The sequence below is a fragment of the Nomascus leucogenys genome, chromosome 25 (genome assembly GCF_006542625.1).
Source record: "Nomascus leucogenys isolate Asia chromosome 25, Asia_NLE_v1, whole genome shotgun sequence".
Classification (NCBI taxonomy): Eukaryota; Metazoa; Chordata; class Mammalia; order Primates; family Hylobatidae; genus Nomascus; species Nomascus leucogenys.
The window spans coordinates 21,420,625-21,433,494 of record NC_044405.1 but is presented as its reverse complement, the minus strand read 5'-3'; the positions used below and the strand labels follow the sequence as shown (position 1 = coordinate 21,433,494).

General features: G+C 43.8%; 1 protein-coding gene and 1 non-coding gene across 2 annotated transcripts; both read right to left on the bottom strand.

Annotated features, from left to right (window-relative positions):
- Positions 1 to 5,771: 5,771 nt before the first annotated feature.
- CBR1 (carbonyl reductase 1) lies at positions 5,772 to 9,038 on the bottom strand. The gene is made up of 3 exons (XM_003263906.3): positions 8,503 to 9,038; positions 7,858 to 7,965; positions 5,772 to 6,486 (listed from the first exon to the last, which is right to left on the bottom strand). Exons 1-3 carry the CDS (start codon positions 8,789 to 8,791, stop codon positions 6,050 to 6,052), a joined length of 834 nt encoding a protein of 277 aa, XP_003263954.1. The 5' UTR covers positions 8,792 to 9,038; the 3' UTR covers positions 5,772 to 6,049.
- A 3,210-nt stretch (positions 9,039 to 12,248) lies between these two features.
- LOC115833180 lies at positions 12,249 to 12,356 on the bottom strand. The gene has a single exon (XR_004028627.1). It is a non-coding gene; the product is annotated as a U6 spliceosomal RNA (small nuclear RNA).
- Between the last annotated feature and the right edge of the window lie 514 nt (positions 12,357 to 12,870).

Below are 12,870 nucleotides of genomic sequence, written 5' to 3'. Positions count from 1 at the left end.
GCTTGAACCCGGGATGCAGAGGTTTCAGTGAGCCGAGATCGCATCACTGCACTCCAGCCTGGGCAACAGAGCGAGACTTTGTCTCAAAAAACAAAACAAAACAAAACAAAACAGATAACCCCAACCTGGGTGACTTACAACAGAGATTTACTCTCATAGTTCTGGAGGCCAGAAGTCTGAAATCAAGCTGTCAGTAGCTGCATTCCTTCCAAAGTCTCTAGAGAGAAATCTTTCCTTGACTCTTCCAGCTTTTGTGGGCTGCAGGCTTTCCTTGTCTTGAGGCTACGGCCACATCCCTCTAATCAACCTGTCTTCATATGCCTGCCTTGTCTCTCTCTGTTTTGTAAAAAGACACTTGTCATTGACTTAGGGCCCACCCAGATAATCCAGGATGAGCTCAGCTTGAAATCCTTAATTACATTTGCAAAAATCTTTCTTTCAAAGAAAATATTCATAGATTCTGACACATGGACATATCTTCTTGGCAGCCAGCCTTCAATCTATTACTGTTCCCAAAAATGGGAATTCTGGCATAGATGACTTAAAGTTATAGAATTGTGGCGATTACAGAAAAGTTAGGGGCTGACTTTCTGCAATAGCTAGTGTGACCCTAAATCTGCTTTGTTGTCTTTTAGTGTCAGGACTGGGCAGTTCTGAATGGCAAAACCTTGTGAGGAATGGACTTCCTGGGATAGTCCATATCCTAAGAAATGTACCTCGTTCTGCCAAAATTATACTTCACAGGGTATAGACACCTTCTCACCTATATTGGGATTATGGAGATCGAGTAAGTAGCCCAGCTAATGGAAGACATGGATTCTGACCCCGTGTCATGAACAACTCCTCTTTCCCTTGTACCTCCTTGTGCCCCACCAGATGCTACTTTGTTTGCGGCCAACATGCCCAGTCCTGTTTATCTGAGACTAACACCTCATACACATTAGAAGTGGTACTGAGACGTGTGTACACAGATGTCAATTCTCTGAATTGTTCCAGCCTGAAGGTGCCTCATGGCTGCAGGCCAGCATGGCTGGGTTGGGGCTGTACAGCAGAACTAAGTTCTGTGTTCCAGTGCTGCAACTCCAGAGGGGCTGAATGTTCCAGAAAGTTTTCTAATGCCCCCACTCCTGGGTCTACCCTCTCCATGAGCTGTGTATTGGGTCATGCCAAGACACATCCCTCTTTTGATCCTAACTGAGCCAAGCAATAGTTTGCAGGGCTAAGAGGTCGGGCTCCCTGAAAGCAAAACTGGATGGTGATGGGTCAGTAGGGGGCCTGAGACAGGTGACAGTTGAATTAAAACTATTTTGGGAGAATCCCAAAGGGAGGAAAACACGTGCCAAGTAATTTTCTTGGTTGTGCACCCATCACCCACTGCAAAATGCAGATGTTTGCTTTATCTTAAGATGCAATGAAATTATTCACACACTAACTGCTTCTCAGGACATAGATCCCCTTTCTTGCTTAAGAGAAACTGAAACTTAAGAATTAGAGAAAAAAGATGTCCTGTAATTAGACTTCCAGGCATGGGCAGGCAATCTCTGTGTGGTTCCTAGTATGCCCTCAAATGAGAGAGAATGTTTATAAAGCTCCTACTATGCTGTAAGCCATTTATTAGAATGTTTTATCTAATTGTTACATAACCCGTTTGCTAAAAGTGTCTGCATTTTTGTTTTATCCAAAGTCACAGTTAATATGTAAAATATATGGCATCTCCCCATGAAATGTGTACCCATGAAACAAAGGAATTATCAAAGGTGTGTCAAGGTACGGACGGGCAATTGGACTCCATTCATCTTCACTGTAACCCACGTGTTTGATCTGAGTGTGTTTGATTAGTGACTCTGAGATTAGCAGAGAGCTACCATCTCATCATGACTCTGCTTTACTCAGGCAGATCTGGCTGAATTGCCTGTGCCCTGCCACCCTGAGTCCACTTTCTCTATCAAAGTCAAGTTAATAGCTGGGCACCTGCTGGGTGTGGTTCCCTTTATGCCCCAACCAATATTTCTTTCTTTCCAAAGAGTATTTGAAACTTCACTTTACAGACATAGAGCTATTCAGGTTTTCCATTTCTTCTTCAGTGAGCTTAGTGTTTTTCTAAATATTAATAAATGTGTACATTTTATGTAAGTTGTTAATTCCAATGATATGAGGTTGTTAGTAAAATGCTTTTTTTTTTTTTTTTTTTTTTTTTTTTTTTTTTTTTTTTTTTTTTTTTATAGACAGAGTCTTACTCTGTTGCCCAGGCTGGAGTGCAGTGGCATGATCTCGGTTCACTGCAATCTCCACCTCCCGGGTTCAAGTGATTCTCCTGCCTCAGCCTCCAGAGTAGCTGGGATTACAGGTGTCTGCCACCATGTCTGGCTAGTTTTTGTATTTCTAGTAGAGATGGAGTTTCACCATGTTGGCCAGCTGGGCTTGAACTCCTGACCTCAGGTGATCCACCCGCCTCGGCTTCCCAAAGAGCTGGGATTTTAGGTGTGAGCCACTGTGCCCAACCCCTTATTATCTTCTTATTGATCATCATGATGCTACTTCTCATTCCTGACATTGGTAATCTGTCTTTCATTTTTTTTCTTTTTCTGATCTGTCTGGCTAGAGGTTTAGCACTTTTTTTTTTTTTTTCCTCTAGGAACGGGCTTTTGGCTTCATTGATTTTTTTTTTTTTTTTTTTTTACCTTTATTGCTTTCTTCTGATTATATTGATTTTTGTTCTGATCTTTATTTCCTTTCATCTGCTTATTTGGGGTTTCATTTGCTCTTATTCTAGTTTCTTACCATGGAAGCTGAGGTCATTGTTTGAGACAGTTCTTTTCTAGTGTAGGCATTATGTAGCATAAATTTCCCTCTAAGTACCACTTTAGTGCCATCCCACGAACATTGATATGTTGTGTTTTCAGTTTCATTTAGTTCAAAATACTTTTGAATTTAACTTTCAATATCTTTAAAAAAAATTTTATTTTTTGCTTTTTTTTTCTTAACTTTTGATATCTTTTTGACTAAGGGTGTTTGAAAGTGTATTTTGTTGGTTTCCAACTATTTGGGGATTTTCTAGCCATCTTGCTATTGATTTCTAACTTAATTCCAGTGTGGTCAGAGAACATACTTTGTGTGACTCAACTCCAGTTTTAAGAGCTGGGAGAGATATTAAAGCATGTTTTTATGCAGTGGTAATCTCAGAGAGGTGAATTTGGTGATGGGAAGAAAGGGAATAATTACAAGAACAAAATGTTTGGGAGGGCGATAATGGACGAACCAGGACTCCGGTGGGGGTCCTGCCTGGGAAGCAGTGTGCCTCTTCTTGGAAAGGGGGGAAGGGTGTGCTGTCTGGTTGCAGGTATGTTGAACGACTCTCCTCAGGGGCATCTATTTCTTTTCTAGGGAACAGATTTGAGGACATCCTCTAGCACAATCAGTCTGGGAGATATGCGGAAAGAATAATCATCTTCCAGAGGAGGAGAGTGAATTTCCTAGGGGAAAAGACAGCATTGGCTAGGAGAATTGCTTGTCTGTTTGGGATTGGGGTGGGAACATAAAAGAGCACAGTCCGCCTCTTGTTTCCTTTCTGCCCAGCATCATCATCTGTTAAGAGCTGCTAGAGCAGGCTGGCATGGTTATTAAGCATGGGGATGGGTGTTTGCCAGACTCACACAACAGAGTGAAGGGTGTTTGCAAGGCAAAACTCGTAGCATCGAACTATGGCCCTGTTCATTCTTTGAGATATTTTGCATCTCTTTCTAAATTGTAGGTAACAGAGGTGCAAGTGCTGTCCTGTCTAGTGGTGATTGAATTGACCTCCTCCTCCCTGTGAAAACACCAGTTTTGTCGTCATTTGCAATTCAGCTCAACATTTGTTGATTCCATATAATCTGTGCCCTTTTAACTTCTCCTTTGAACCAGTTATAGCATTTCCCTGGTTCCCTTATGAGTAAAATACATTTTTTTGAATATTATTTTTACATCTGTTTGACGGTCATGATTTTACCTTTTTCTGAAAATTTTATTTTAGCACCATGTACCTATCACGTGGTATAATAAAGAAATCCTTACCAATAAAGACAGAACCACGTGTGTCTTCCTCCCCTCACCCCCAGAGGTAAGCAGGTACTTGAATTTGGAACAATGCTTTCTCTAAATCTCTTAAAGAAGCTAGGTGTTATTTTTAAGGTATTAAGGGAAAAATATCTCTGCAATACAGGTATAAATTTCTAAACTAGCACTTGAGAATACCAGTCTTGCTGCAGACGTGGTTGTTTTCTGGTGTCTGTTTACAAAAACTAGGAAGAAATGAGCAGCCCTACTGAAAGGTGAAACTTGTTAAAGTAAACCTCACTTTTAACCTAAGGGACTAGGCTGGGCGTGATGCCTCACATCTGTAATCCCAGTACTTTGGGAGGCCGAGGCGGGTGGATCACTTGAGGCCAGAAGTTCGAGATCAGCTTGGCCAACATGGCGAAACCCTGTCTCTACTAAAAATACAAAAGTTAGCCAGGCGTGGTGGCAGGAGCCTGTAATCCCAGCTACTCAGGAGGCTGAGGCAGGAGAATCACTTGAACCCAGGAGGCAGAGGTTGCACTGAGCCGAGATTGAGACTCTGTCTCAATAAATAAACAAACAAATAAAATAAGGGACTCTTCTGAAGCAGTTTGGAGAATTAAAAAATAAATAAAAATAAAATAAGGGGCCTCTCCTTTTCACGGGTGATCGCTTTTTGTTTCTGTAAACCTTAATTCTCACTGGTGAAGTGTGAGAGATCACAACACTGTGATTCTGTGGAAGAAAGAGAATGGCGTGGATATTTACTGGGTGTTAGACAGTAAACACACACTTCTCATTACCAGCAGGGACAGCGTCAGGCCCATTTACAGGAACTAATGACAGCAGGGGCTGTTCTCAACACTTTTTTTTTTTTTGAGATGAAGTCTCGCTCTGTCACCCAGGCTGGAGTGCAGTGGTGCAATCTCGGCTCACTGCAACCTCCACCCCCTGGGTTCAAGCGATTCTCCTGCCTCAGCCTCCTGAGTAGCTGGGATTAAAGGCGCCCACCATCACACCCGGCTAACTTGTTCTCAACACTTTATCTCAATACATATAATCCTATGACTGTCATCCCAATTTGACAGTTGAGGAAACAGAGATAAAGCCAGATACAGTATTCTGCCTGAGGTCAGGAACTCAGCGGGCAGAGCTAGGAGTTTCCCCTCCCAACCCCCAGGTTTTGAAAGCTTTCGACAAACAGAAAAGTTTGTTTTTGCCTTACCTGTTCATCAGTCTGTGTATACTTTGCTGAAACACGTTGTACACCTGGGGCATACGTTGTACACCTCATGACACTTCATCCCTACATAACTAACACATTCCTATGGAGATCTGATAGGTCCCTTATCAGCTCGGTGTTTCACCCAAGTGCACACTCACGTTTCACACATAGCAACTGGTTGTTTTTCCCCAATGACTTTGGCTTTTTAAAGAGACCAGGTCAGCTGCCTTTGCCTTTGTGGTACTGTCCATGTTTTCCTAGAGGCTGGGAAGGGCCAGAGCCAGCTATGCTCACAGGCTTACATGCTGCCAGCTTTTGTTACATAATGTGGATTTGGGGAGTTCCAATGCATTGTTTGACCTACAACATTGAAAATATTGACTAACTGGCTCTTTCTTTACTTTCTGGGTTTGTTCACCCCCAAGTTGTACTGTCCCTTCCCTTGACCTTTTAGGTTGACTGTACTTGAGACAAAGCTTATTTAGCATCTAAACAATCTGTACAAATGGACACTTATAAGGAACCATTTATTCATCTGTTTTCATTCATTATTTTCATCAATTACAATTTTTCCTCTCCTGCATCAGAGGAAATCACAAAAGACCTGACAGATTTAGGTAGTCAACTGAGTGCGTAGGCTGCTCAATTAGTAGTACATTAGTGAGTGCTAATTGATAAGAGATCTTTTTTTCTTATATAAGGATATTTATGACATTGTAAATGCCCTTTGGACCAACTCAGGACAGGGTACAAATTGGGGCCCATGGATGGAGCTGTGAGCCCAGCTCACCACTGTTCAACTCTCTTCTCCGAAACAAATTGCCCATGGGGACCCTCAGCATCTGGGGGCAAAAGGGCCAAGTACACAGGGGTCTCTGCTCCTTCTTCTGGGCTCTTGGTGGCCTTGGGTCCCGCCATGTCAGTTCTCACCCACCCTGGGCAGCAGGCATTCAGGAGGATCTTGTCCGCTTTCCTCTGCTCACTCAGTTTCCTGGCGTGGATCCTGGACAGAACGGTGACGCCAATCTTCGTCACCCCGTATGCGCTGCTGGGCCAGCCCTCCTTCTGGTGCACTCCCTTCTTTGTATCCTCCACAAACTTGTTCATGAGCCCCACCAGCTCCTCCTCAGTGATGGTCTCACTGCGGAACTTCTGCTGCAGCTCTGGGCTGCAGCCTTTAAGGGCTCTCACACTCATGCTGCTAGATACGTTCACCACTCTCCCTAAGATACACCACAAAGCATCATGTAGAAAGGTGTGCAACAATCCCGCAGAAAGCCAAATTTGCAGAAATTTTGGAGCAGAAAATTTTCATATGAGAGACAGTTACTGGTATGAGTTCTAAGAGGAATAAGCATAGAAAGTGTGGTGGTAGTTGCATAAAGAACTTCATTCCTGCCTTCAAATTTTGGCTGAGTAGAGTCAGGTGAGATTTGGAAGAGCTGCCCTTTGAGGTCCTGGTGAACCAGAGCCTTAGAAGTAGCACAACTTAACAGGACGACAGGACAGGGAAACAGGATAAAAGCTGAGAGTAAGCTGTACATGCAAGTACCCAACTCGAAGCCACACATTTAAATTTTTCTAAAAGTGGCTGCTTGATTGCTGTGTTATTTAATGGGTGGGTTCATCTCCTGTCCCATTACTTAGGGTAACCATCACAGCAGTTTACAACCAAAGAAATGTGATAGTCATATCCAGCACCTTCAGCACGTTGAAGGGGAGTTAAAATGGGCCCAGAGTTAAGCAGCGGCAGATTATGGACATCTCTGTGAACCATGCTAAGGGCTTGGACTTTCCCAAGGATTTTGGGAGAGGCATGACCATGCAGACAGTATGCAGGATGCTGGGAAAGGAAAAGACTCAAGACCAGAGGTGCCTTGTGAGGGTTTGCAATTGTCCAGAGGGACAGGTGAGGGCCTGCTGTAGAGCCGGGATGAGACGGATTCAGGAGGAACTCAGTGGGCACAACTCCTAGGACCTAGTAAGTGATTACGAGGGGTGGGGCATGGTGATCTGCAGGATCCTGGTGGGTGGGTGGTGGGGTCTGTGTCCCAGACGACTTAGGGAAAAGGATAGGGATCCTCTGGAAATATTTTAGATTGTGGGGAAAGGCATCAGGAAGAGATGGAAAGGCAGCAAGACAACTATGTGGTTGGGAGCTTAAGGAGTGTTCCAGACAGATGACAGGTATTAGAAGGGCCTAATGAACTGGTGGTAGTAAAGGCTCCACCAGCCTGAATAAGATCTCTCTGAAAGAGCAGAGAAAGGGTACAGGATGGACTCCCATGCGGAGGGGCACGGAGCAAATAAAGGGCATCTCTCAGGAGACGTTTGAGCTAAGACCTGAAGGATGAGGGAGTCAGCTGGGTGTGCAAAGACCAGTGGGGCAGGGAGGACGAATGGCCATGGGAGTGGGAAAAGTGAGGACAAAGTCCTGAGGCAAAATGGCACATATCAACTGGCAGGAGACAAAGCACAGAGGTCAGTGCACGTGCAGCATGGAGAGGAAGCAGGAGCCTGCAGGAGAGATCCCAGGCAAGCAGGGGCCAGATCAAGCCCCAAAGAGAAGGTGCGCTGTTTCCCATCAGACTCACCTTGGGGTTTTATTAGAGGGAGTAATTCTGTGCACACATCTCGGGTACCAAAGAAGTTTGTTTTCATCGTCACTTCAGCTTGAATATGAAAGGGTGTGGGATCAGCAACTTTTAGGAGAGAAAGAGAACATAGTTAATACATTGTACCCATGGGGTAAAATTCTATAGAATGATACTAAAAAAAAAAAAAAAAAAAAAACGTAGTGCCTTCTGCCTAAAGTCTGTGTCTGGTTACAGTATTGTGCCAATGTCAATCTCCTGGTTTGATCACGTTCTAGTATTTTTGTAAGATGGTACCACTGGGGGAAGGAGGATGAAGGGCGCACACACTGGATCTTGGCATAACCATTTTTTCTTTTTTGCAATTTGTCGTTTATTTTAAAATCAGTTCAAAATTCATCCAATTGCCTTAAAGCTCAATTCAGAAAAACTGCAGAAAACCCGAAAAAGATCCCCAAGAGTCCCAGCCAGGGAAACACAAAGTTCCCTTTGGCTGGAAAACTCTCACTTTCTCCAAGGTTTCTGCACTCCCTGCATCTCCCAGCTCCTCCCTCTCCTCCCTAGGGAGCCGTTATGGACCCCGCAGACGCCAGGAGCCCCAGTGCTGCGCTTCTTCTTCGGGGAGTCCACGTCCCCTCCCCATACCCTTGAAGGCGATGCCCGCGTTGTTGACCAGCACGTCCAGGCCCCCGTACTCCTTGAGCAGGAAGTCGCGCAGGGCGCGGATGCTCTGCAGATCGTCGATATCCAGCTGGTGGAAGCGCGGGCTCAGGCCCTCCGCCTGCAGCTGCTGTACGGCTGCCTGGCCCCGCGCCACGTCCCGCGCCGTGAGCACCACGTCCCCCGAGAACAGCCGGCACAGGTCGCGCACGATGGCCAAGCCGATGCCCTTGTTGCCTCCAGTCACCAGCGCTACACGGACGCCGGACGACATGGCTGAACGGGGCGCGCGGGACACCTGCGTGGAGAACACACCTGGCTCAGGCCCCGGAGCCGTGAGGCGTGTTCCAGAGATTGCTAGAGTCTGGCGGGCGTGGGCGCGCACCTGTAGGTTACACGCCAGGTCGCTGAGCGCGCAGGCGCAGGCTCCGCCCCTAGCAGGGCGGGGCCGAACCACCCCTACCCCTCCCCGCCGGAACTTCGCCGGGGTGCGGAGTAGGCGGAGAGCCAGCTAGCCTGACTTTGCAGAACCCGCTGGCCTAAGACCGAGGCTGGTCTCTAGCTACTGGCTGCTGGCTGCCCACGTGGCAGTGAAGAACGATTCGTAGTGGCCATGTGCCTAGATCTGAACTCACTGCTTGTACTTGGTTCTCTGAGGGGTTTTCTTCCTATTCTCCCAGCTGTTCAATCATTCCTAGTTGTGTTTGAAGAAATAGTACATTTGCATGGTTTTTTTTTTTCTTTTTTTCCTGGTGTTCTAAAAAAAAAAAAAATACTGCAGGAACTGCAGTCTTTGGAGCTAGAGTTGCAGAAGAAACTGGAAGGAAATGACAGGGCATCAAGTTTTTGTTGATTTCCCCCCTAAGTATATGAAAACAAAGCTACTGACTTAGCCAGATTTTCCAATAATGGTGGGAAACAGTCACTAAATCTTTACAAGGTTACTTCTCTGGGCACTTGCAGGGCCATCAGTTTACCTGTGCATAGGTGTAGGAGGTTTCACAGCCCTATTTTACACTTACAATAACACTCCAGGATGTACCTTTTAATCCCCATCTTAAAATGAAGAAACAGGGATCTGTCCTCAGAGTTTATAACTTAGTTCAGTGGTGGGAAATTGTTAGAGAAATGCCAGGAGTTTGGTCTAGGTCCGGTGGTTCACAGCACAGAAAGCCAGTCACTGAGACCCCATTATTGTCAGGGAAGAGGGCATTATTTGGGTGCTACAGCCTAGAGGGGGAGATCAGTATCAAATCCATCTTCTCGACTGATTAAAATTAGGATATAGCAGGGAAGAAATGTACCTGCATGTGGGAAAATAGCAGGAGTTAGGAAGAGATGAGGAGGAGTGGGTCAACAGGCATCAGGCAATCCTTGCAGGTGAGGGGTCTGGTGTCTGATTGTCCAGATGTGGTGATCTGATAAGTTTCAGTTCCTTGGTGCTATCTGGGAGGCCTGATGGCTAGTTTCCTGAGAAAGGAACTCAGATAAGACAAATGTAAATTTCTCAAGTTTTTAGACTGGGAGGGTCAATTTGTTTATTCAAAGGATACCAGGCCAGGTGTGGTGGCTCACGCCTGTAATCTCAGCACTTTGGGAGGCTGAGACAGGTGGATCATGAGGTCAGGAGTTCAAGACCAGCCTGGCCAAGATGGTGAAACCCCATCTCTACTAAAAAAAAAAAAAAAATACAAAAATTAGCCGGGTGTGGTGGCAGGCACCTGTAATCCCAGCTACTTGGGAGGCTGAAGCAGAGAATTGCTTGCTTGAACCCCAGAGGTGGAGGTTGCAGTGAGCCAAGATCATGCCACTGCACTCCAGCCTGGGCAACAGAGTGAGACTCCGTCTCAAAAAAAAAAAAAAAAAAAAAAACCATAAACATCCGTCCTGTGGGGAAATTGCATGGTTTCAAAGTGAGTGTTCCTCCTTCCTACTTACAAGGGAATCGGGAATAAGGTCAAGTTTCATTTCTGTGCTGTCTGATAGGTTGCTGCTGGCACAGGTGGCCATTTAAACATAAATTCAAATTAAGCAAAATTTGTAATTCAGTTTTTTAGTTGCACTAGCCACATCGCCGGTGCTCAATATTTGCATGTGTTAGTGGTCACTGTATTGGGCAGTACAGATTTAGGATATTTCCATCCTTGCAGAAAGGTCTGTTGAACAGCACTGCTTTAAATAGATTGCAATTACATTGCAATTTCAAGGTAGGTTTCCAATTAGTTGCTTTAAAACAAGTTAATAATCAAGGAAAGACCCTTGGTTTTTTTCAACTGAAATTTTTGTCGAGCTAATTATAGACTCACATGCAGTTGTAAGAAATAATAGAGATTCCTTACCCTTTACTCAGTTTCACTCAATAGTAACATATTGCAAAAGTATAGTACAACATCACAGTGAAGATATTGACAACAAAACAGTCCACCAATCATACTCAGATTTCCCCAGTTTGATGTGTACTTTGTGTATTTAGTCCTATATAATTTTATCAAATGTTGGTTTGTGTATCCACCACTATAGTTAAATGAAAATGTTTCCATTAGCACAAAGAGCCCTCCTGTTGCACTTTTATCACCAAACATACCTCTCTATTACTCCCCAAGCCAACTCTAATTCATGGCAACCACTAATCTGTTCACCATTTCTACAAGTTTGTTGTTTCAAAATTGTTACATAGATGGAGTCATACAGTTTGTAGTATTTTGTTTTGTTTCTTTTTTCCACTCAGGATAATTCAGAGCTCTGTTTTGGATTTTCTTTCCTATCCCAGTGTGTGCGTGTTGGGTCTGTCATTGGCTGGGTTCTCTCCACTTCACTAGCTACTGTCTTCTGTAGCTGGTGTGAGTCAGTGTTAGAGTGGGATGGATTAAATTTATTAAGAGGGCCAGTCAGCAATAGCACATGGTGTACAGGGAACTTTGGACAGGGTGAGGGTCCTGCTGTTTCAAAAGGCAAATCCTACAAGGGCCATGAATCATGAGTTTGAGTCTGATTTGTTTATTTTTTTACGACTGGTACCAACATAAGAATTGACAGGTACATTGGGCAGGATGCTCCAGAAGATATATAAAATATGTATTAACAAGAATTTACTGTATGATAAAGGTGGTTTAACAACTAGTGAGGGAAAGAATTATTCCAAAATTAGCACTGGGGAAAGGGCATAATGATTGGAAAGAAAAAAGATCCCTTACAACATACACTAAATAATTTCTGAACAGAGAGAGAGAAACAGTGATTTATAAATGAATCCATAAAACAACTAAAAGAAAACAAAAGTAAAATTTTTATTTTCAATAGGGGAAAATGCTTTATTTTATACGCATAAAAATAGGGGAAGAATCATAAATGTCTGATGGGTTTGACTATGGGAAACTTTTTGAAAATTTGTTTTTGAAAAGCATAATTTAAAGCCTGTGAATTAAGCTCTACTTGGATGATTTTGTATGGTTGTCTCTCTTACATCTGGGTCTTGATTCTGGTGGTATGTGTGAGGAGCCTCCAACATGTAGCACCTTGTTTGGATTCTGAACAAGTTAAGAAATAAAACAGAAATTTAAAGATGGAGTTTCCAGATCTCTGCTATTACTGCTATTGGCTAAGTTGGAAGACATGCCTTAGTTGTAAGAATCAAAGGTCTGAGACTATATTGGCTGCTATACAGATAAAGAATTTTATCACACCAATTAACCTGTGGAATGAATTCATATCTTTACTACCCACCGTTTTTTTTTTTAATAGAACGCTTCATGAATTTGCATGTCATCCTTGCACAGGCACCATGCTAAATCTTGTCTGTATCATTCCAGTTTTAGTATATGTGCTGCCCAAACGAGCACTACTACCCACTAGTTTAAAGCAACTAAAGAACACAGTTCCCACAAAAAAGAATGGAATCATTTCCTTTGCAGCAACATGGATGCAGACGGAGGCTATTGTGCTAGGTGAATTAACACAGAAACAGAAAACCAAATAACGCATGTTCTCACTTATAAGTGGGAGCTAAACATTTGAGTACACAGGGACACAAAGATGGGAACAATAACACTGGGGATTCCAAAAGGGGGAGGGAGGAGGTAAGGGTTGAAAAACAAACTATTGGGTACTATGTTTTCTTCTTGGGAGCATTAGATGCTCAAACCTCAGCATCAGGCAATATACGGATGTAACAAACCTGCACATGTACCCCCGAATCTAAAAACAAAAACAGAAAAGCCCAAAACACAGTTCCGTGGTATATATTAAAAGAAAAGATGTTGGAAAATAATGTTGTTAAATTACGAACTGTGAGGTTCTCCGGATCGTTCCTTTGATTATTTACCCTCACGGATCTCTGCTTGACACTGGCTGTGT

Bases quoted from the DNA above. Each gene is read 5' to 3' on its own strand.
- CBR1 (XM_003263906.3), bottom strand. From the start codon at position 8,791: ATGTCGTCCGGCGTCCGTGTAGCGCTGGTGACTGGAGGCAACAAGGGC. The intron at 7,966-8,502 runs GTATGGGGAGGG...CTCTCCTAAAAG, and splicing joins CGCGGGCATCGCCTTCAAGG to TTGCTGATCCCACACCCTTT. The intron at 6,487-7,857 runs GTGAGTCTGATG...GGTGTATCTTAG, and splicing joins CCCTCTAATAAAACCCCAAG to GGAGAGTGGTGAACGTATCT.